This window comes from Danio rerio, chromosome 7, assembly GCF_052040795.2.
Source record: "Danio rerio strain M-AB ecotype USA chromosome 7, GRCz13ab, whole genome shotgun sequence".
NCBI lineage: Eukaryota > Metazoa > Chordata > Actinopteri > Cypriniformes > Danionidae > Danio > Danio rerio.
Window position 1 is genome coordinate 36725476 of NC_141027.1, and position 22025 is coordinate 36747500.

Here is a 22025-nt window from a genome sequence, read left to right on the forward strand (position 1 = left end):
TAAAGGAACCATTCACTCAAAAATGAAAATTTCCTCAGTGTTTACTCACACTCAAGCGGTTTTATACTTGAACGCAATGGAAGATATACTGAAGAATTCAAAGGGTAAAACAGCCTTTCACTTCCATAAATGGGAACCAAAAATACTTTGAAAGTTAATAGCTGTTATTTTCAGTATATCTTCCTGATTTCAACAGAAGAAGGAAAAAATCAAGTTTAGGATCATTTAATGATGGCAGAATATTTTTTTTTTTTTTTTTTTGGTGGGGGGAGAACCCAGAACCTAAATACAAAATACTAAATACATCTATACCTTTCATTTTAATTCTCAACAACTCAAGCTCTTTACCAGTTAGATATATTCAGTTCATTCAGATCCACTAAACATAATCAATGCCTCCATACAGTTAAAAAGATTCACTCATGTTTAATTCACTCCATTTAATCACACTCTAGTGGTTTCAAGCAGAGTTTCTAACTTTTGTTGAACACAAAAGAAGATGTTTGAAGAATGTTGGACACCAACAGTAGCCATTAACATCCATAATAGAAAAAACAATACCAAGTCGATGGCATCCAGTTTCAAACATTCTTCATAATATCTTCTTTTGTCTTCAGAGGAAAGAAACTCCAATGGGTTTGGAGTATGTGAAGACTAAATGAACGGATTATTTTTGTGTCTCTTTACTTAAAAGTTAATAATATCATTTGTAACGCTACATACTATAGCTATTTGATTAGCTCAAAAAATGTCCAATTATGATCAGCATCCAGAAACATCATGTTAATCTCTACTAAAATGTAAAGCAACACCACTGATAATACCTGATGTGTCTCCTTTGGTTTCTTTCAGTGAGATAGAGATCCGGGTTCCTGAGCTGGACCGTTCAGAGATGCCTGCGATGTGGTGGGACATGCTCTCGGACAAATGTCTGCTGTTAGGAGTTTATAAGCACGGTAAGTTTCATCAGCTCTCAGGTGATCTCAGATGTTCACACTCTTATTTAATGACCTAATGATGTCTGTGTGTTGTTGCAGGTTATGAGAAGTACAACACTATTCGTGCAGATCCAAAACTGTGTTTCCTGGACAGGGTTGGGCGGCCGGACGAAAAGGCCATCGCTGCAGAACAGAGAGGAAATGACTTTATAGATGGGTAGGAGACACAAACATGTGCTCCATTCATACAGATAGAGGAAGTCTTTTATCAGTTTGTGCCTGCAGAAGCTCAATGAGGTGTTTGTAACTGTGTTTGTTTGTGTATGTGTGTGTTATCTGTGTGTGCAGGGATGTGGACGACCCTGAGTATAAGCCTGCTCCTGCTTTGATGAAGGATGATATGGAGGTAGGCAAGTGGAAGAAGGAGAACTGGACCTGATAACACATGAGGCCATGCTAAAGCTTATAGAAAATATAACCTGGTGTGTTGTGAGGAATGGGCAAATTTTAGCACTGGTTGTATTTATGTGTTGGAAAGCCTGCACCAGATAAGAAGTATAATTAAAAAACCATGAGTAGGACAGTAGTTTCAATTCAATGAATGCAGCCACAAAACAGAGGTGTGTTTTTCTGTGAAGCTGAACTTAGAATATTCTTTTTTCCAAAGTTAGATATGTTTTTTTTTGCTAATTTTATTCATTTATTTTGCCATGCAGAATCAGATAATGTAACAAAACAGGGGTTTTAGGCCGTGTGCAAAACACTTGATGTATGAGGGTCAGCGCTTTAATAGTGAGACATGGTTTTCTCTGATTTGTATCTTAAATAATAATATAAATAGTTTATATAATAAAATGCATGCAATACATTTGACTACACCTATAACGGATTATACCATTTTGGATGGCACGAAAATCGTGTCAATCAGTCTCAGAAAAAAATATTCAGCAGTCTGAAACCGGCAGATCTAGAGGACCAATAGACATTGCAAGTCTTCACATGGCACTTATCTTGTAAAATAGGTGTTTGCGTCTTTATATAGCCCAAAAGTAAAGTTAAACTCATAGTTTGAACTTTGCACTTAAAGCAACCTCTGAAATAACTATTCTAAGATTACTGTAGGTCAGAATACACTAAATATAATAATATACCTCAAAACACTGAAAACTCATTATGTTATATTAATAAGTTGAAATATAATTTAAATAAATACATATATTTGATACTACACGTACTAATTTTGCCGAAAAAGTTGACCCTGTGATCTTCAATGTTTAATTTGCACCCTGGTTTTAGGGGTTTCAAAATATATATATATATATCTTTATATTATATAAATATATTTATCATCATGGAATCACCATTCACTTGTTCGACACATTTTAGTTTCATTCTTCTGTTTAACACTAAAAAAAAATCTTGAAAATTGCTGGTAGTCGGCACCCATTGACTTCCATAGTATTTCGATGGGTGCGAGGAACCAACATTCTTCAAAATATCTTCTTTTGTGTGTAAAACCACATGAGAGAGAGAGAGTAAACAGCGATGTCATTTTTATTTTTGGGTAAACTAACCCTTTAACTTAATAGAAACTAAAAAAAAAAAAAATTGAAACTTCTCAAATTGCATTCTGTGTGTTTTAAAGTAGATCTGTTCTGTGTTAACATGTGCTCTTTTCTATAGGATGATGCCTCCTCTCCAGGAGACCTGGTCATTACTGATGCAGGAGGTACAGTGTTGTATTGTGTTTTTCATTTGCTTTTATATAGACATGTTTCAGTGTGTTCTGCGTTTGCAGTAAGTAGTCATGAGTCATCAGCAGTGTGTTTGTGTGTTCATGCAGAAGGAGGGTCTATGCTGGACGGTGGTGGAGGGACTCTGAGCTCTGGCTCAGGGGTGTATTGGCCCTCACCCTCCGCGCTCACCGCCCGACTGCGGCGTCTGATCACTGCATCTCAACGCTTCACCAAGAGCAGACAGATCCTTCAGATCCACCAGACGCAGCAGGCCATGACCCCGGCCCTCTACCCTATGCCCCCCACACTCACTGACACGTTCAATCCCAAAATCGCTGCTAAGATTGAAAGACAACAGCGGTGAGAGGCTTTAGTTAACATCCCTAACAAAGACAATTCATTCCTGTCACTTTATGTGTGATCCGATCAAATTAATAGAAAACATAAATAATAATAGTGAGTTAGCTAAAAGCTTGAATACACCAAATTACTTTGGCCCCATTCTTTTTTTCTTTGTTATGCAGCCTGGAGGATTTAGTTGCCTGAAGCCAGACTGAATATGTTTGGCAGGTGGAGTTGATAGATTTCACAGAAAACCATGTAGAAAATGAAAGGCACTGGATTTGTTTTAGCTTCAGGCTTATATATATATATATATATATATATATATATATATATATATATATATATATATATATATATATATATATATATATATATATATATATATATATATATATATATATATATATATATATATATATATATATATATATATATATATAAGATGCTTGATATTTTAAGCTGATTTTAAAGCACATTTTTTTATTAAAAGTGTCACTTCAACAACAATGTGAAAGTATGTTGTGTGTGATACTCAACTGTTTAGAATATGATACCCAGTTTTCGATCCGTGTATGATGTTTGTTGCTTTAAGTTCCAATTTGATATTTAAAGTTGTGTAATGTATTCCAGATTAGTTCTAAAGATGCAAAAGTATGTTTTTTTTTTCTTCTTAAAAAAAGAAATCAAAGACACTTTTGACAGTAATTGATTAGTTAAAAAGGTCATATATTGTGTGGCCTTGAAATAATAATAATATTACAATTAATAAATACACATATAAAAACATCCTCAAATTTGAGAAAAAAGGGGGAATAAAATTGTAAAATGAGGTGATGCTAAAATAGGACCTGTGCATCTAAGATTAAAAATAGAGATAGAGTAAATTTCTTTGTGTAACTTTATTTATATTGTAATCTTGATTAACTTTCAATAGATGGACACGGAGGGAGGAGGCAGATTTCTACCGTGTGGTTTCGACTTTCGGGGTAGTGTTTGATCCAGATTTGGGCCGCTTTGACTGGACCAAGTTTCGAGCTATGGCTCGACTGCACAAGAAAACTGATGAAAGTCTACACAAGTACCTGTGTGCCTTTATTGCCATGTGCAGAAGAGTCTGCCGCCTGCCTGCTATAGAGGGAGGTGAGCCACAATCCTCTATACACTCACACACTCATAACAATTTTCCCTTAGTGTACCTGCTAGTGCAGTATCACATTTTCTTTCTTATTCATTTCCATATTCTCCTTTCTTAGATATGGTTGACTCCTCTCTTGCTATACAACCAATCACAGAGGAGCGTGCATCACGTACCTTATATCGCGTGGAGCTGCTGCGGAAGATAAGAGAGCAGGTGCTGCGTCACCCGCAGCTTTATGAGCACCTCGCACTGTGCCAGCCAGGACCCGATCTTCCAGTCTGGTGGGAAACAGGATCCCACGATCGGGATCTTCTGCTTGGGGCGGCTAAACACGGAGTGAGTCGAACTGACTACCACATCCTCCGCGACCCGGAGCTCTGCTTCATGGCAGCCCAGAGAAACTACAGTCAGAACAAGGGATCCACAGCACAAGCTCAAGCCCCGAATCAGACTCTTTCGCTGGGACAGTGTCACACCCCAACCCCTCTTCCGACCCCCCTCCAGCACATCCAGATGAAAGAGGCTTCTGCTTCACCCCTCTTGAACCAAACCGAGCTGAAGGAGGAGCCGCTGTCAGAGGGAGAGGAAGAAGCTGGAGAGCGAGAGTTGAAGATGGAAACTGCTTCTGTCAGACCTCCCACACCTTCAGGAGTGGATGAGAAAGATGACATCCTCAAAGTGGGAGAGAGTGAGAGCAGGATGGAGGCGGCCAGGACAAAACCACTCACACCCAACTCAATAACTCGCAAACAGAAGAAGCTGAGCAAGCGGAGCCGCAGGGAGGCCAGGAGAGAGTCCAGATCAGACTCAGACTCAGACGGCTCCTCGTCCAGCTCTTCATCCAGCTCTTCTTCAAGATCTTCTTCCTCATCCTCGTCTTCATCAAGGTCAGGATCCAGTTCTTCATCCTCGTCTTCCTCCTGTTCCTCAGGCTCCTCGTCGTCTTCGTCATCATCATCCTCGTCTTCAGAAGGCAGTGACAGTGAGGAGGCACCAAAAAACGGTGAGTGTGCTACACTAACATTTCAAATATTTGTGGCAGATACAGTGCTCAACACGTATAAGTACACATCTTTAAAAATTCATATTTTTAATATGAAGCTCTACAATATTATATTTGTGCATATACATTAGATTAGTCAGTACTGAAGCCAAATCTGGAGCTTATCTAACAAAATAACTTAAGATAACGGTGCAAAAACTAGTACACCCAAATGTTCAATTCAATTCAGGTGTATTTCTATAGCGCGTTTACAATGTAGATTGTGTCGAAGCAGCTTCACATAGAAGATTATAGTGAATTAGAGTTTAGTTATAGAGTTTAAGTTCAGTTCAGTGTGGTTCAATATTCACTGCTGAGAGTCCAAACACAGTAGAGCAAATGTATGTTATAGAAAAAAAAATTAATAAATAAAAAAATAAATAAATAAAATCAAGAGCAAGAAGCAATAAATGTAAACATTTAGTTGAAATTTTGCAGATTGTAATTTTTGTTTTTGCAATATTTTGCTTGAATTTAATTGTATTATTTTATTATTTCAAAATATGTTTGGTGATTAAAACATTGTTTTAATAAATATATCTGTTTAAAAAATCTGTTTTCTTTAAATGCACCAAAATACATTGCCTATATTCACTGAGAAATTGATAAAAATATTCATTTTCAAAATGGGGTGTGCTCCGTTATGGTGAACACTGTAGAATAAAGGGTTAGTTCACCCCCAAAAAGTATTATTATTTACCTTATATAAATAAATAATTAAAGTATTATTATTTACCTTCACGTTCTAATCCTCTGATACTTTTATTCATATTTGCAACACAAATGAAGATATTTTAGATGAAATCTGAGAGTTCCCTCATCCTCTATAGAATGCAGCAGTTCCAATATGATGCTTGCATGATGCATGCTGACTTAAATAGCAATTTGTCGTGTTGCCTGTGCACCCTGACTTGAAATAGTAGAGAAAATAAAGTGTGAACAAAGTCATTTTTCAAGGCTTTTTTTGGCATTTGGAGCTTCATATGATTACAGTTGAACTACTGAGTTTGGATGAAATAAACCCACGAGAACATGGGGAGAACACGCAAACTCCCCACAGAAATGCCTATTGACTCAAACCAGCGACCTTCTTGCTGTGAGGCGATCATGCTACCCACTGTGCCACCATGATGCCATAGATAGTTTGTCTCACTAGAAACAAAAGTTCAAGTTGAGCAGATTGTGGGATACTGTATGCAGAGCAGAGTGACCTGCTTGTGTAATCCACATTTTGGCAAATGTAGTAAATTGTATAGATATTAAAAACTGTTTGCACAATATGAAAAAAAAAAAAAAAAAAAAAAAATATATATATATATATATATATATATATATATATATATATATATATATATATATATATATTTTTTTTTTTTTTTTTTTTTTTTTTTTTTTTTTTCTAGTGTGGTGAGTGTGGTTTAGCAAAATGTGAAATAGACAATGTTTAAAGTGTGTTGATGTGTTTCGTTTTAAAGAGTTTGTTTGTTTTCTTGTAGCATCAGTTGTTCCTGGTGTTAAAGGCTTTGACGAAGACAGCGTTGCATCACTCAACACTACACAAGATGACATGCAGGACAGTCATGTGACCAACGGTATCTCTAATCCTCCCCACCCTTTCCAGGGAGGCTACATGCTCGCTGCCTCCTACTGGCCAAAGGTGAGCAGTGTAGTTATTTTCTGCACAACTCCGTCAATTTTAGTTGTTTAATCATAAACAACTGTCATTTCATGAATTAGAACTGATAAACTTACACTGATAAACACTCTGCTTCTGAATATAATTTAATCATATGGTTCTTTGTATTTGTAATTTGTAATGTAATTTAGGAAATAATGTATTTATATTGCAGGACCGTGTCATGATAAACCGGCTGGACAGTATATGTCAGGCAGTATTAAAGGGGAAATGGCCGGGGGTTCGTCGTGCATATGAAGGCAATGCAGTAGCATCTTTCTACACCACCAAGCTCCTGGACAATGCAAGCACGCTCCCCGAAGACCCCTCAGACTCCCCTCAGGGTTCAAAGGTGAAGAAGCATGTTGCAGACAGAGAAAAGGAGTTCTCAGTCAAAATCAATAACGTATGTTATTTTACGTTCTCCCCCACAAATGCCGATCTGCAGTGTCCTTGCAGTGCTTGGCATATTTTGATTGTTTTTATTGTTTGGTCCCCCCTTTTCCTCCAGTATTTGTTTGTTTGGTTCCTTCTCCCTTTCATTTGTTTTAGCTTTGAAAGTTTTGCAGCTTCAGTTTCATTTTTACTTTGCTATCTTAGCATTTTGCTTTCTTTGACTACCTGGAGACCAACTGACTCTCGCTGGAATCACTTCAAGTATACAACACTGATTTTGCAACATTGACTTTTTTTAAACCAAACACACTGCACACAGTCAATCTTACCCCTTTGTCCTTTGCTTTTAAGGTGAGGTGTGGCATTTCCGTCTTAATAGAAAAAGGCTATAACCACCATTCATTGCTCATTACCTCAGTACTACAAGAAATATTGCTAAATGCTTGTCATAAGCATAGTTTATTGTAATATATTAATTTTAATGTTTTACTATATTTTATAAACACAAATTAAGACTTTTTTAAGGAAATTAATACATGATTTCAAAAATGATACATTTTCAATTTCATGTATTTCAAATAAATGTTCATTTCGATGTTTGATTAATTAAATAATCTTAAAACAAATTATAATTTAAATGCAAAGATAAATAAAATATAAACCAGCAACTGTTTTCAGCACATAATCATGATACACGTTACAGTAGGCTTAAATTAGCATATTAGAATGATTACTAAAATAATTATGTGACACTGAAGACTGGAGTAATGAATGCACTAGCTTTGACAACACTGGAATATTTTAGGTTAGATTACATATGTTAAAATAGAAACTATTTTTTATGCATTGCAATTATATTTCACATAATTATGTTTTATCATTATTTTTTTTCCAAGAGTTGTTGACCGTTAGAGAGAAAAAAATATTTAAACCCTCATTAAACAGTGATTTATAATTTTATTTAAACTTAGTTCAAACATTACTCATTAACTGTGCCTGTGTTTCTAATATCAGGCTGATCAGAGTTCCAAAAAATACTGTTTGTGCATCAGATAAATTACACACATCACCTTGAAGTACTTTGACTCAGTGTTTCAGTGGTCAAAACTACTAGACACATAATATTTCCTTGATTCAAAACTACCTCTGTGTCAATTGGGTACCTCTTTTTTATCTGTAAAACTTCTGTATTCATTCAGCAGACCTCACAGGTCTCAGACTTTACAGGGAACCTTTCTATTAGCAATGTGTCTTTAACCTCTGACCTTTGTCCTGTAACCTATATCAGGAGGGCAGCCTTAAACTGACCTTCCAGAAGCAGGGTTTACCCCTGAAGCGCCCCCTGGAGGGAGAAGAAGGACCTCTTGCCCAACAGCAGTACTTAGCCCGACTACAAGAGTTGCAGAATGCGTCTGATATCAGCCTTGCGGACTACACCAAAACACAGAACTATCCACAAGGTAGCATATAACCATACTTAAGCCTGATTTATACTTCTGCGTCAAACACCGGCGTATGCTACGGCGCTGACGCATAGCCCTTCGCCGTGGCCATCGCCGTCACTGACGTGCACCTCTCAAAAAATGTAACTACACGTCGCAACGACGCGTAGCATAAGCTCTGTGATTGGTCGGCTTGGTAGCGCTGACGAGTCTGGGCGGGACCTAGAGGCGCGCGAATGGCGCGACGCCGCGCGAGCGATTGTTTACAAGTGTGGAGTCCCGTGAAGGAGCTCCGGATGGAAAGTTTTGTTTTGTGTTTACCTCATAGTTAAAGTTGTTGCACGTCCGCTGGTTCCTGCCTCAAAATGAGCGAGTTTGAGCCACTTGTACATCCCGGAAGTGTTCAGGAAATGCAAAAAAGTAGCGAAGAAACTTGACACAGAGGAACATTTACACCTCACTGCCAACTAGCGTTTCGGAAGTGTTAATGCAGACCGGCAGAGACAGCGCGCAGAAGTATAAATGCACAGCCACGCGCGTTGCCTGCGCCGTGGGTTACGCCGGTCACTTGACGCAGAAGTATAAATCAGGCTTTACTCTGATAGCTGCTTTACACACAGACCACACCACACTTTATATCATGTGCAAAGCAGGCTGAGGCTGAATGGGCTCTTTGTGTTTTTGCAGTACTGCCAGAGCAGATGCGATTGAACGGAGTAATGGATGGGCAGCCCATAGTGAAAAGACGGAGAGGACGGAGGAAGAATGTGGAAGGGATGGACCTGCTGTTCATGAACAGAAACAGGCCACCTGTGATGCCAGAGCAGGTTTGACTCACTTTTATAATGTTGTATGAAGAACAAGCCATAACATGTCTGGAATATGGAGGGATTATTTTTTTGAGAAAGTGTTTTTATTAAAAAAAAAAATAATAACTGAGGAATATGTGTATTTAAGGAAGTTAGCATAAAAAAAGATCAATATCAACTGTTTTGAACAGATACTCTCATATTATCTCACACGTACACCATTAAAAAAGTAAAGCATTGCAGTGGAAATCATTGCATTTGTTATATGCTTTACCTTCTTTAATGGAGTAAAGCTAAGGCTCCATCTTCTCTGATTTCATTGGCCTTTTCTCAGTCATTTTGACATTGTTAAACACTGTCAGACCACTGAGCCAGACCATTAATTAATTAATTAATTAATTTCTATTTAAACAACAAAAGGAGCAGCATCAATATTGAATATTGGGTATGGAAGATTTGTGAAGAATCTGTTGCTAATAAAAGTTGTCTTAAATCAGTATGAATGAAGTGAATGCATCTACATTTGCAGACTCCTGCTGGCTGGAGTGGTGGTGTCGCAGGTATGTCTGGTCCATCTGGGCTGAGCACACCTCAGGGGCCTAGTACCTTTGATACAGAGAGCCGTGTTCCTGTCATCAGCCTCAAAGATGGGACACGACTAGCTGGAGAGGATGCTCCAAAGCGGAAAGAACTTGACCAGTGGCTAAAGGAACACCCGGGCTTCGTGGCAGATGTAGGAGCCTTTATTCCTGTAAATACCTGATCCTATATTACGCACTTGATTTTTATTTTGTTATTTAAGTTACTGTTTCTCTAAATGTACAATTTACAGTATTTTACAGTAATTTACAGATAATGTATGTGAATGAATACTATAATTCTGTAAACTACTGATGACATTTTTTCAGAATATAAATTAAAAAGCCATTTAGAGCATGAAACAAGAAAGGGTGCCATGTTTTTTGCTCAAGTCATTATTTTTAGACATTACAATACCAATGCCTTTAACTTTAATCAATATCTAAATCAATATTTAGTGGCGAAAAATATATACTATACAAATATATATATATATATATAGTTTCAAGCAAGTCTGTGTGAATATACCTTTTATGTGAGTGTCTTTTCATAACATGTTTTACAGACTGCAAACAAGCTGCAATTTCAAGATGGCAGACCAAAACAGAAGAGACATCGCTGTAGAAACCCTAATAAAATCGACATCAACAGCCTGACAGGAGAAGAGAGAGTGCAGATCATCAACAGGCGAAATGCTCGCAAGGTGATTGTTGTAGATGTTGTGAACACACTTTATTGCTGTACTGGGGGTTGTTTGTAATGCTAGTTTTCCCTCCTTCTAGATTGGTGGTGCTTTTGCACCTCCTCTAAAAGATTTAAGCCGGTTCCTGCAAGAGAACCCAGAGTATGGGGTTCCACCCGAGTGGGCCGATGTTGTCAAACAGTCTGTGAGTAAAAATAAAGACGTTTTCCATTTCACATCCAGTTCATTAATAAAAAATTGTGTGTGCAGTATACTGATATTATACTGTATTTAAAAAATGACATGTTAGCCCAGTGGCTAGCACTGTTGTCTCGCATAAAGAAAAAAAAAACATTTCAAGCTCCCTCTTGGATGGTGGCCTTTCATTAAGTTTACATTTCCTCCTGTGTCTCTGTGGGTTTACTTCAGGTACTGCGGTTCCTTTTCTTCCACATTAATAAAGGGACTAAGTCAAAAAGAAAATGAATGTATGAATGTTTTATAAGGCATGACTAGAATAGTATATATTGCATTCATAAAGTATGTGAATAATTACTGATAAAACAAGAAATACATATTTAACTCTTGAGCCAGTGTTGAAAATGTTCATTTAACTCTGACCAGTGTGGATTTTATATACCCCAGTAAAGTGTTAAAATTAATGAATATATTAACCATAAATATAGCTGTAGTTGCTGGAATGGCATTGAGCAGATAATAAATAATAAACAGCCCCAATCAAGTAATTTTCAAACCAAGAAATGCTGTAATAATGTATGTAATGAATTTTCTTGGTCAACAAGTTTTTCACCCTCACTTAAAATTACAATGCAGATGAGCAAATAATCTATTTAATTGGCTGAATTTCACCTGCAAAAGGCAAAGGTAAATGTAACGACATATCTAGTAAATATTGGCATTAATCATGTGAAAAAATTCTGATATGTTGGCAGCCCAAATCACAATGTCACTATAAAATGACTGCACTGAATATATTTGTTCCTAATTTGGTTTAGTTGGTCAACTTAGATAAAAAAAAAAAAAAAATCATTTTCACAATAGACATTTCACATCACCTAATCTTTCAAAGATTCTAAAATGGGATTAATTTTAATATTCATTATTTATTAGCCCCTGCTTTTCATGAACCAACTCTGCTCTGGTCACATGGGGCAGTTAATTGTGATTAGTCTATAGTTTATTTTGCAGGATGAATGATGAATCTCAGCTATGGGGGCTTTTTAAATTCTCAACAATTGCACAAAAACTAGTACAGTAGCAATGGTGTCAATTTGTATCATATCTAATCAAACCATAACTCTGATGATGAAACATTGAAGGTTTGATCAACTCAAACCTCTATGGCAACCAAAACTTGACATGTTTCTCAGTGGTAAGTTAAGAATAAACAGTTTGTTAAGCTAATGAATGTACTGTAATGGTCAATAAGACATTAAGATTAGACACCTAATAGATTTTGTTTTTGTAAGAAAAGATCAACACAATGCCAAAACTGACCATGAGTTAGCACATTTTATGCATGCAATTTTTCTGTTCTATAACAACTGCATTTGTGTTTACAGGGATACCTTCCTGAAAGCATGTTTGATCGCATCCTGACTGGACCCATCGTTCCTGAAGAGGTGAGCCGACGAGGTCGGCGACCCAAAAACGCAATGCCTAAAGCAGCTATGGTAACCGGTGCCAGTGCCAATGCTGCCCTGGGCCTCAACCCACTCCTAACCAATGGCCTGCTCGCTGGGCTAGACCTTAATAGTCTCCAAGCTCTTCAGCACAACCTCCAGAGCCTCCAGTCTCTCCAACTCACCACTGGCCTCATGGGACTGCCTCATGACCCCTCCAACATGGCCGCCATGTTTCCAATGATGCTGTCAGGAATGACCGGCCTGCCGAACCTCCTCGGGATGAGCAGTCTCATCGGAAATCCCTCACAAGAAGTGGCAGGTGTCGCTCCAGTGGGCGACGAAGAAGAGAAAAAGAAGAGTGCTGGAGACATTCCCAAATCATCAGCTCTGAATTTGAGTTTAGATGGCAAAGCCGAAAGGACAGAGGCTCAAAGCTCCAAGGCCACCACCTCAAATCAAACAAGTGCTTCTGCTTCAGGCCACCCACTGGCCCTCAACCCCCTTCTCCTCTCTAGTATGCTCTACCCAGGGATGCTTCTTACTCCAGGCCTTAACCTGCCTGTGGCCAATCAGCCGCAAGCTGCAAACACTCAGCCAACCCCAGCGCTGCAACCTGCTGCCTCTGAAGCCATGGCCCCACAGCCTGGCCAATCAGAGGACAAAGACAGCGATGAGGGGGAGGAGCCCGACGAAAAGAAGGATACTAGCGGTCCAGAGGGCTCGGCCAAGGCGGACTCGTCCTCCTCCGAGTCCGACAGCTCCTCCTCGTCATCCGAGGATTCCGATTCCAGCGACGAAGACTGAGTCTTTATACGTGTACAAATAAATATTATATATTTATATACATCTCTTAGAAATGTATACATATACACACATATAGGAATTATCCTGCATTTACTACATCATGTTTTTTTGTTTTGTTTTTCTTTTTTGTTTCCATGTAAATATAATAACTAAAGTGTTGTGTAACGAAGAGGGAAAAAAATGGAAAACCGAGATCCTAGAGAAACTGAAATAAGATTTCAGTGCTTGTTTAGGTACAATGTTGTTTCAAAGAGACGTTTTGCATGTCGAGAAACAAAACAAAAACAAAAAAACTCAAAAAAACAAAAAAAAAAACTTGTGAAATTGTATTACACCACGATGTAAAATTGCAACAGACAAGAAGCAAAAACTAAAAGGCATTATTGTTCTAGCTATGTCGGGATTTAAGTTTATTAAAGAAATGAGGACGCTGTTGCTCATTGCAGAGCTGTATAATTAATATATTTTCTTTTGGGAGAAAGAACACATCGACTGTTTGGGTTTCATTTGTAAATACTTGAGCAGGATCCTGAACACATAGACTTCACAGAGCATACCTACAGATCCACAGCAATAACACACAGGCAGCTTATGAATGTCACTGAAGCTGTAGAGACCCTGCGTTTGTTTCTTCATTTTCATCGCACACTTTCCTGTTCATTCGCTCCTCATGTGATTTGTGCATCCGTTTAGAGTTCCAGACGCTCTGCCTCCTTCGTTTTCTTCTCTTCATACAGCTATTTTACCCAAAGATTTAAGTTTTGTACATCACACACACACACACACACACACAAGTACAGGCGATCAATCTTCCCAACGGTGACGTCTATATTAAGACATTCTTTCAGAAACACATTCCTCACAATGCCTGAAATCAGTGTGTGTGCGTGTGTATGTTTCCAACAAACATAACCCTTCCTTCACATCCATATATTCATGTTTCTTTTAGCGTTCGGACAGCACTGTGTGTGTGTTTGCGTGTATGCATGTATGTGTGGCGTTTCTATGCTTACAAACACTGTTGCCTCAATTTGCAAACAAATCTATGTGTCCAAGGTCCTGTTGGCCTCCCGCGCAAAACCCGTCGTAACAAACAGCAGTGTGCATATCCTCTATTTTCCACAGACTGCGACAGTATTGACACACGAGTTCGTCACATGCTAATTCACCCACGTTTGTGATCCACATGAGAGTATTGAGAGGAATTCAAGTATTTGCAGTAGTATTTCAGTTACTTTCTCGAGACACGTGTTACAAAGGGCAAGATCACATGTTCCTTCGATCATTTTTCAGTTCCACATAGTCGCCTTTGCTGCTGTTAGGTGTAAATGACTGATCTAGAAGTGTCCTTATGCCATTCTTTCAGCGTCTGTCCCTCATAGACCAGTTGATCGCAGAACTGCACCTCGGCCAACACAATGAACCTCACTGGCGTTTTCGAATCAGGACGTGTACTGTATGTTTCTCTGTTACATGTGCTGATGTGCGCTTTGTTTTAGACTGTTAGGCTCGTTTGATTCTCTGCTCCGTCAGGTTTGGCTACTGAAGGTCTCCCATTTGTGATGCAAGTTTCTTCGGGATGCACTGCACAATGCAACTCTTTGCCTGTCTCACTAGTGAACACAGTACTATTAATGGGTCTTTCCAAGCATGTATGACTTCATTCATCATGGTTTTCACTCTGTATCTCTTTCTCTCTCTCTCTCTCTTTCTCAGTGTGATTTTTGCCTCATTAGATGTTCTGAATGCCGTCTCCTCTCCACTGTGGCATCAGATCTTCCTCTTTCCAGTTAGTTCGTGCTGAGCCGCGCACTTTGAAACTGTGTACAGGTATTGCTGCTTTCACTTCTTCCCAAAACCGCACACGAAACCTATATAGTTCCTCTTACGACGACATCCGCAGCGTTAGCATCTCATTTAACTGAATGATGTTCTGAGAAAGATGCAGGTTTGACTTAGAGTTGGATGTTTTTTTTTTTGTCATCATGTGTACATGGATTCAATACTTTGCTTGTATTTCGTATGTTGCATTATGAACCGCTGGACTACTGACCAGAATCAGGGCAAGACTCGCCGTTGTGGCACAAAGACAATGACATCCACCATGCAACCGCAAATGAAATAGAAATACACTACTGCAAATAAACGTTTGTTTTCAATTATGTGGATGATTGAATTGACAGACTGACTCATTTGTTCTCATGGCTTATTTTCTTTTTATTTCCAACGTTTTTAAATGAAAGCCCCTCTTTTGTTCCCTTTTTTTTTGCTGAAATGTGTTTCTGGACAGTTGCAATACATGCAAGTTGTGGCCTGTGTAGTCGATTAATGCTTCTTGTAGTGCAGGATACATGTCTTAAAAAGTTTGTAATTTATTGAATTACTTTCTATGAAGTTCTATAGAAGAAATTGAGGTTTAATTATTTTTATTAAACATATTCTGACTCTACAGAACATTCTTGTCTCATGTGAAATTTGTCAAATGTATTTGTTTTAAGCTGAAGCACCAGTTATTAAAATCTAAAACTGTCTAAAATCAACACATCTAAAAATGTTTTTATTAACCTGTGATGATCATGTGAGGACAGCGACTACTATAATGTGTTACTGACACTGACTGCACAAATTTACAGTGAATACACAACTGATTATACTAAAACAGGAATTTTCCAAACGTTTTCATTTGCGACCTCAAAAGTAACAATTCCAGTGACTTGCGACTAGGCATGGGCCCGTATAAGATTTTGAAGACATCATATCCTTGGATAAAAAATTTCAGTTTTGCAGTATTGTAATTACTGCTCTAAAATATGTATTTTTAAAATGTCTGGGTAAAAAACAACTACTTTTTTCCTTTAAACACAATATGTTTTATTTTGGGGAACATCTAAAATATTTTGTAAAGTTAAACATGTCAGGCTAAATAACTCAAATGAATCACTGACTTCTGCTGTCATTATTAGTTTCATAAACACAGATTTCTTTAAAGTTTAAAATGACATCTTTGGTCTTTTCTGCTGGAGATACTGTTGTCCTAATAAACTAAAACAAAAAAAAAGTAAATAAAAAATCTTACACATAACTTAGGAATGGCATTACAAAAAAAAGGCAACTTTTATCCTCTGAAGTGGTTATAAATACAGTATATAAACCTTGCACACACCAGCGCACATATCAATAGGCCCAAGTCATATAAGTCGTTTAATTTTGGAGATTGCCACTCGGAGACCATTCTCCATGTTTAGTTATGGCCTGAATTTAATTTTAATATGTGTGAGTGCCGGAAAGGTGTCCGAAAGTTTGACCTGATGACATAAAAATCTGTCTGCTGCATCTGACGCTATATTGTTGTGTAACGTAATCACCCCAGGGGTTGCAAAAAAATCCAAAGGCTGATGGCTTTTTATTTGCTTTTTTCTGTAATTTTTTTTTCTGTATGTTAATTCTAGTAGTTTTATAAAATGAATTGGATTTTTGGACATCACCAACGACCCCTGCTCACCGCACCGCAACCCCTCGGGTGGTCCTGACCCCCATATTGGGAACCAATGCACTAAAGCATACTTATCAAGAACAACAGGCCAGAATATGACTGATATAATCTGTATGTTTGAAGTGATGGACTTGCATCTTTGTATAAGGGTTAAGGTTGCAAAATTGTAGGAATTTTCAAGGCTGGAAAATTTCCATGGGAATTAACTGAAATTTATGGGAATAAACTGTGAATTTGGTAAATTGAAGATGAATATATGACTGGGTACTTAATTATAATACTGCATCATTTTGGTTAAAACAGCTTGATTTAATTCACTAACCTGGATATTCCTCAAATTATATGCATACAGCTCTGCATGCACCAACATTTTCTTGAATCCTGCACATAAACTATTTTTTTAAATGTCCATCTGTCCATTTGAATTACATACAATTATTTTTAAACCGAAAACGTACTTGTGCTCTTAAACAAATCAAATACACCGACCAAGCAAACATTTAACTTAAAAAAAAAAAAAAAAACGCGCACACACACACACACACACACACACACACACTTGGAAATGCCATCCCTGCACACCATTTTGTAAAGGGTAAGTATCTGGTTACTTTCAATAAGGCACAAATGCCATGGTACAAAGAAAATGAACTGATTTGAAGGAATGCTACTGTACACACAGATCCTGATTTAACCACTGTTGTTTCTCTCCTTGTGGATGTTTAATCAGGAGAGAAATGTCTACAGCCAGTGTAAATGTACCTCTGTCAGTTCCAACTTCTATCAAAAAACAATCCACCTTTAACCTGTAAGATTGTGGTACATACTCAGATAATCAGTGTGTTGTTCAGAGACCATAGGGGGAAACAAGCTTTTAGTTACTACAGACAAGGGGGCTGTTCCAGAAAGCAGGTTATGTGACACACCCGGGTAAGTTTGAGAGTAAGTAGGTGGATAACCTCAGCTTTGGTTCCAAAATCGGAGGTAACTTCTGGGTATGATAAGTAGCCATAGCAACTTACTCTCTGAAGATAACCTGCTCCGGAGCAGGTTATGTTCAGAGAGTAAGTTACTATGTTCCAGAGTTTGTTTGTTTTAGAGAGTTTACTGAGCATTGCGTGCTCTTTTGATGAGAATATTTATGGACGTAAAAGCACAAAACATTTTTTTTCGTTGTTAAAGGGTTATAAGTGCATAGTTTTTTTCATACCCAAATTTATAATGTATATTTTCAAAATAATCGTTTAAGTATTTAACAAACCTTTTGAAATCAAATATGACAAACCGCGGGTCTGCGCTTATTATAGAAAACATTCAGTGCAGCTCTTTATATATAGGGCCTTTTAGGCAACTGTACAATGTGGCATTATAGCGTGTAGGACCATCTGTACTGTACAGTATGCCTGGCACTGAACTGTTTTTTACACTTTTGTACAGTTCCTTGGACATAAATAACTGCGTATCATTACACAGCAGATTGTGTGATTTTAGTCAAAAACTCAACCACTGATAAGCCTTTATTATAGGACACAGCAGCTCCTCTAACTGGTGGCCCACAGCAGTTAGACAGGCCTCTTTCTATTAGCTGCATGACAGAAAGAATATTCTAGAGTGTTAAATATAGAGCTCCAGTAATTAAATATTACCTTTTAGGAGAATGTTTCTGTGTTTAATGGATTCGGACAGAGTTCTAGCTTCAGAAATTTTACAATTTCTATAAGCCTTATTAGTCAATACACATATTGTGGCCTTAAGAAATGAATGGCAATAAAAATAAATGCATGAATGGTTACACAACATACTCAAAAAGGATGTTAAAGAGAAGTTTAATTTTTCATTACAATAAAACGGAGGGTAGAATGTGTAATTTAATGAACTAACAAACTTTCTTATTATTTATTTTTTTGTTTTCTTATCTATTTATTATCCTTTATTTCTTTCCTTTGTTGAAGCAGATGTGTAATCTCTGTGATTAAAACTTCCAGCTTCGCTGGAGAAAAAAAAGTGCGTTGCCCTTTTTTTTTCTCACCGTGACTTTCTATGGTGACTCGTAAATTCAGCGATCTACTGAAAATGCCTTCAGGAATGTGCCGTGCATGCGCATTAACTTGGGGTTGATTTAATTAACTCTTATCACCTGTTTTGGAACCCATAGTAAGGGTAAATTATCATTATTATAGCCCCCCTTTGATTTTTTTTCTTTTTTAAATATTTGCCAAATGATGTTTAACAGAGCACGGAAATTTTCACAGTATGTCTGATGATATTTTTTCTTTTAGAGAAAGTCTTATTTATTTTATTTTGGCTAGCATAAAAGCCGTTTTTATTTTTTTAAAAACATTTTAAGGTCAAAATTATTAGCCCCTTTAAGCTATTTTTTTCGGTAGTCTACAGAACAAACCATGAACTAACCTGCCTAGTTAACCTAATTAACCTAGTTAAGCCTTTAAATGTCACTTTAAGCTGTACAGAAGTGTCTTGAAAAATATACAAAAATATATTCTTTACTGTCATCATGGCAAAGATAAAATAAATCAGGTTTTAGAAATGAATTATTAAAACTATTATGTTTAGAAATGTGTTGAAAAAAATAAACAGGGGGGCTAATAGTTCTGACTTCTATTGTATATCATTTTTTTTTAATTTTCACAGTACTTTACAAAATAAATCGTAAAATAGTGACTAACAAAGAAATTTACGATATCTAAAATGATTAAAATATCTTTGATTTTAACACAATAATTTTTATAAGGAAAAAACACTATTAAGCTAACTCTTATTGTCTCTTCTTCACGTAAGTCTCTTCTGCTCACCAAACCTGCATTTCCTCCAAAGAACACCAAAAACAGTCCTATTATTATTATTATTATTATTATTATTATTATTATTATTATTATCATCAATTTTTTTAACACTTGAGTACTTTTTTATTTGATGTTAAACATATTCAAATAGCAGTATTTATCTGAGATCAAAAGCTTTTGTAACATCATATTACAATGTTGAATAACTTAAAGTGAATTTTTTTGTCAAAGAACATTGTGAAATTAAAAGTTTTAATTAACAAGTACACTTTAAATTGAACAAAAGTGAGGATAAAGTCATTTATAATGTCTTACATTTTTAATTCCGACAAATCCAGTTCTTCTAAATATTCTAGTCATCAAAGAAGGCTGAATAAACTCCTCCCTGTAAGTCTGTCCGCTTTGCCCAGCAGGATGTAGATGGACTGAAATCCCACCTGAAAGAAGCAGAGGAACAGGATGCTAAAATACGTAGAAATGGAAATGAATATGGTATCAGCAAGCTATCAGAAAATGAACAGCTGTGATCATTGTAATGTATTTTGTCTCTGCTGTGTAGTCTGTTGTCCAGCGGAGGGTTCCAGAAACTGAGGGATGGCTTTCGAAGGTCGTTTCAGGATGGCCAGCCATTCTGGATCAAGCTCAAGCTTCACGTAGGAGCTTCCTCCACAATCTGCAATCTGCAATGACAAAACAACTGAATGTACTTCTGGATCTCACTTCATACTGAAACATGCTGGATGACAGAAACAGCAGAATCAATATCTGAAGGAAGAAACTCGTCATGTGAGAGAAACTTGCTGATCTTCAGGGCAGCATTATTCATTATTCTTAGACAAACAGCTTGTTGACACCACAGCCTGCCTGAATATTGTTGCTGACCATGACCATCCTTTTATGACCACAGTGTACCCATCTTCTGATGGCAACTTTCAGCAGGATAACATGCCATGTCATGAAGTGCGAATCATCTCAGACTGGAAACATGTCAGACATGACAATGAGTTCACTGTACTCAAATGGCCTCCAGAGTTACCAGATCTCAATGCAATAGAGCACCTTTGAGATGTGGTGGAACGGAAGATTTGTATCATGGATGTGCAGCTGACAAATCTGCAGCAACTGCTTTCGTGATGCTATCATGTCAATATGGACCAAAATGTCTGATTAAAGTGCCAATTAAAGGCTTTACTGGGTTAATTAGGTTAACTGGGCAAGTTAGGGTAATTAGGCAAGTCATTGTATAACAGTGGTTTGGTCTGTAGACAATCGAAAACAATATTGCTTAAGAAAACTAGTAATATTGATCCAAAGTGTGTTTTTTTACCCAGAAAAATAGGAAATACTGTGATAAATTCTTCTTAATAAACATCATTTGAATAAGAAAAGAAATGTACAGGAGGGCTAATAATTTTGACTTCATATTACAATGATTGTCACTACATGAGCCATGTAGTGTGTGAAACAGGCTCAATCCAAGGTAACTAAAAGTTTTCGTTTGTCAACAGCTCAGAGTGACAGTGAAGGAGGACCCACCTGGTGCTGCATCAGTGTTGAGTCGAGTGCAGGTGAGCAGAGATCCAGTATCTGGACTGCAAGTGCTCTAGAAGCTCAGCAGCAGCAGCAGGGCTTCCCAAAGTACTGCTCTTCACTTCCTGTCTGAGGAGCTTCTTCCTGCGCACAAGAGCATTCATGTTACTGTACTGATAAATGCCTCAAGAATAATCATGCAGCAGGAAGATGACTTTGGGCATCTACACCTGGAGAAATTCAGTGAGAATGTTTTTATTTCATTAGAGAGGAGTCTGATGTGTATTAAATCTATTCCAATCCATTTCCAGTTCTAGTTGTTTTTAACACAACAGTAAATCTGACTGCTTGACACTGAAAACTGCATTTATAAAATGTGTTGCAATAATTATAAAACACCAAATGTCATTTACTATAAACAAACTAGGTCAAATTTAATGTCCCCCTCCTGTGCACAACAATGGAACTGTCCAACTGTTGCTTTACACTTTACTTTTACTTCACTTTATTTAATCAAATGTGTAGAGTCTTCACTGCTCATCATTGCTGATCTGTACTGTACACACCAGCTACTGGGAGAGAATGATTCAGCATTTTTATTGTGCAAAGTGTTTTCTATAGGGGGGATTAATGCAGCATAAATTCATGAAGTCAAGATATGTTTTTACTTATGTATTTAATTAGTAATAATAAATTACTAATGCTAGCTAATGGCCACTGTGTGGATCACTGTTACTGCAATAGTTGCCAATAATTGAATTGCCAACCAGTTTATCACAGCCTGTTATAAAGCAAATAAACTTCTATTGTAGTTTATGTTTTCATATTGCCATTGTGTTGTTTTTTTCTAGCTTAATAAAGAGAAAACAACTTTACATTTACATTTAGTCATTTAGCAGACGCTTTTATCCAAAGCGACTTACAAATGAGGACAAGGAAGCAATTTACACAACTATAAGAGCAACA

At 37.2% G+C, this 22025-nt stretch overlaps 2 protein-coding genes and 1 long non-coding RNA gene across 32 annotated transcripts in view; 1 reads left to right on the forward strand and 2 right to left on the reverse strand.

Moving 5' to 3' along the window:
* Window positions 1-15772, forward strand: part of chd9 (chromodomain helicase DNA binding protein 9) — a 117126-nt gene extending 101354 nt beyond the window's left edge. For 10 of the 29 annotated variants that reach the window (XM_087261492.1, XM_087261494.1, XM_087261491.1 and 7 more), the window contains 15 exons: window positions 853-956; window positions 1038-1155; window positions 1287-1344; window positions 2622-2667; window positions 2782-3034; window positions 3954-4159; window positions 4273-5160; window positions 6696-6856; window positions 7050-7226; window positions 8559-8730; window positions 9400-9539; window positions 10051-10272; window positions 10666-10803; window positions 10883-10987; window positions 12366-15772. In XM_087261492.1, coding sequence (XP_087117618.1) covers window positions 853-956; window positions 1038-1155; window positions 1287-1344; window positions 2622-2667; window positions 2782-3034; window positions 3954-4159; window positions 4273-5160; window positions 6696-6856; window positions 7050-7226; window positions 8559-8730; window positions 9400-9539; window positions 10051-10272; window positions 10666-10803; window positions 10883-10987; window positions 12366-13232 — 3655 coding nt within the window. In that variant the 3' untranslated portion in view covers window positions 13233-15772. Of the gene's footprint in view, window positions 1-852; window positions 957-1037; window positions 1156-1286; window positions 1345-2621; window positions 2668-2781; window positions 3035-3953; window positions 4160-4272; window positions 5161-6695; window positions 6857-7049; window positions 7281-8558; window positions 8731-9399; window positions 9540-10050; window positions 10273-10665; window positions 10804-10882; window positions 10988-12365 lie in introns of all 29 variants that reach the window. The other 19 variants (XM_087261485.1, XM_087261486.1, XM_087261484.1 and 16 more) reach the window with 3 other exon arrangements.
* On the reverse strand, window positions 14196-17272 carry LOC147836044 (uncharacterized). Its single transcript, XR_015495951.1, has 2 exons — window positions 16096-17272; window positions 14196-16035 (listed from the first exon to the last, which is right to left on the reverse strand). It is a non-coding gene; the product is annotated as an uncharacterized LOC147836044 (long non-coding RNA).
* Window positions 17273-20051: 2779 nt separating this feature from the next.
* The window catches only part of LOC147836045 (uncharacterized), a 6907-nt gene continuing 4933 nt past the window's right edge, over window positions 20052-22025 (reverse strand). The window contains exons 2-3 of one of the 2 annotated variants that reach the window (XM_087261530.1): window positions 21066-21203; window positions 20052-20209 (exon numbers count right to left, since the gene is read on the reverse strand). The gene's annotated coding sequence lies outside the window, so the exon portion shown is untranslated. Of the gene's footprint in view, window positions 20507-21065; window positions 21204-22025 lie in introns of both variants that reach the window. The other variant, XM_087261531.1, reaches the window with a different exon arrangement.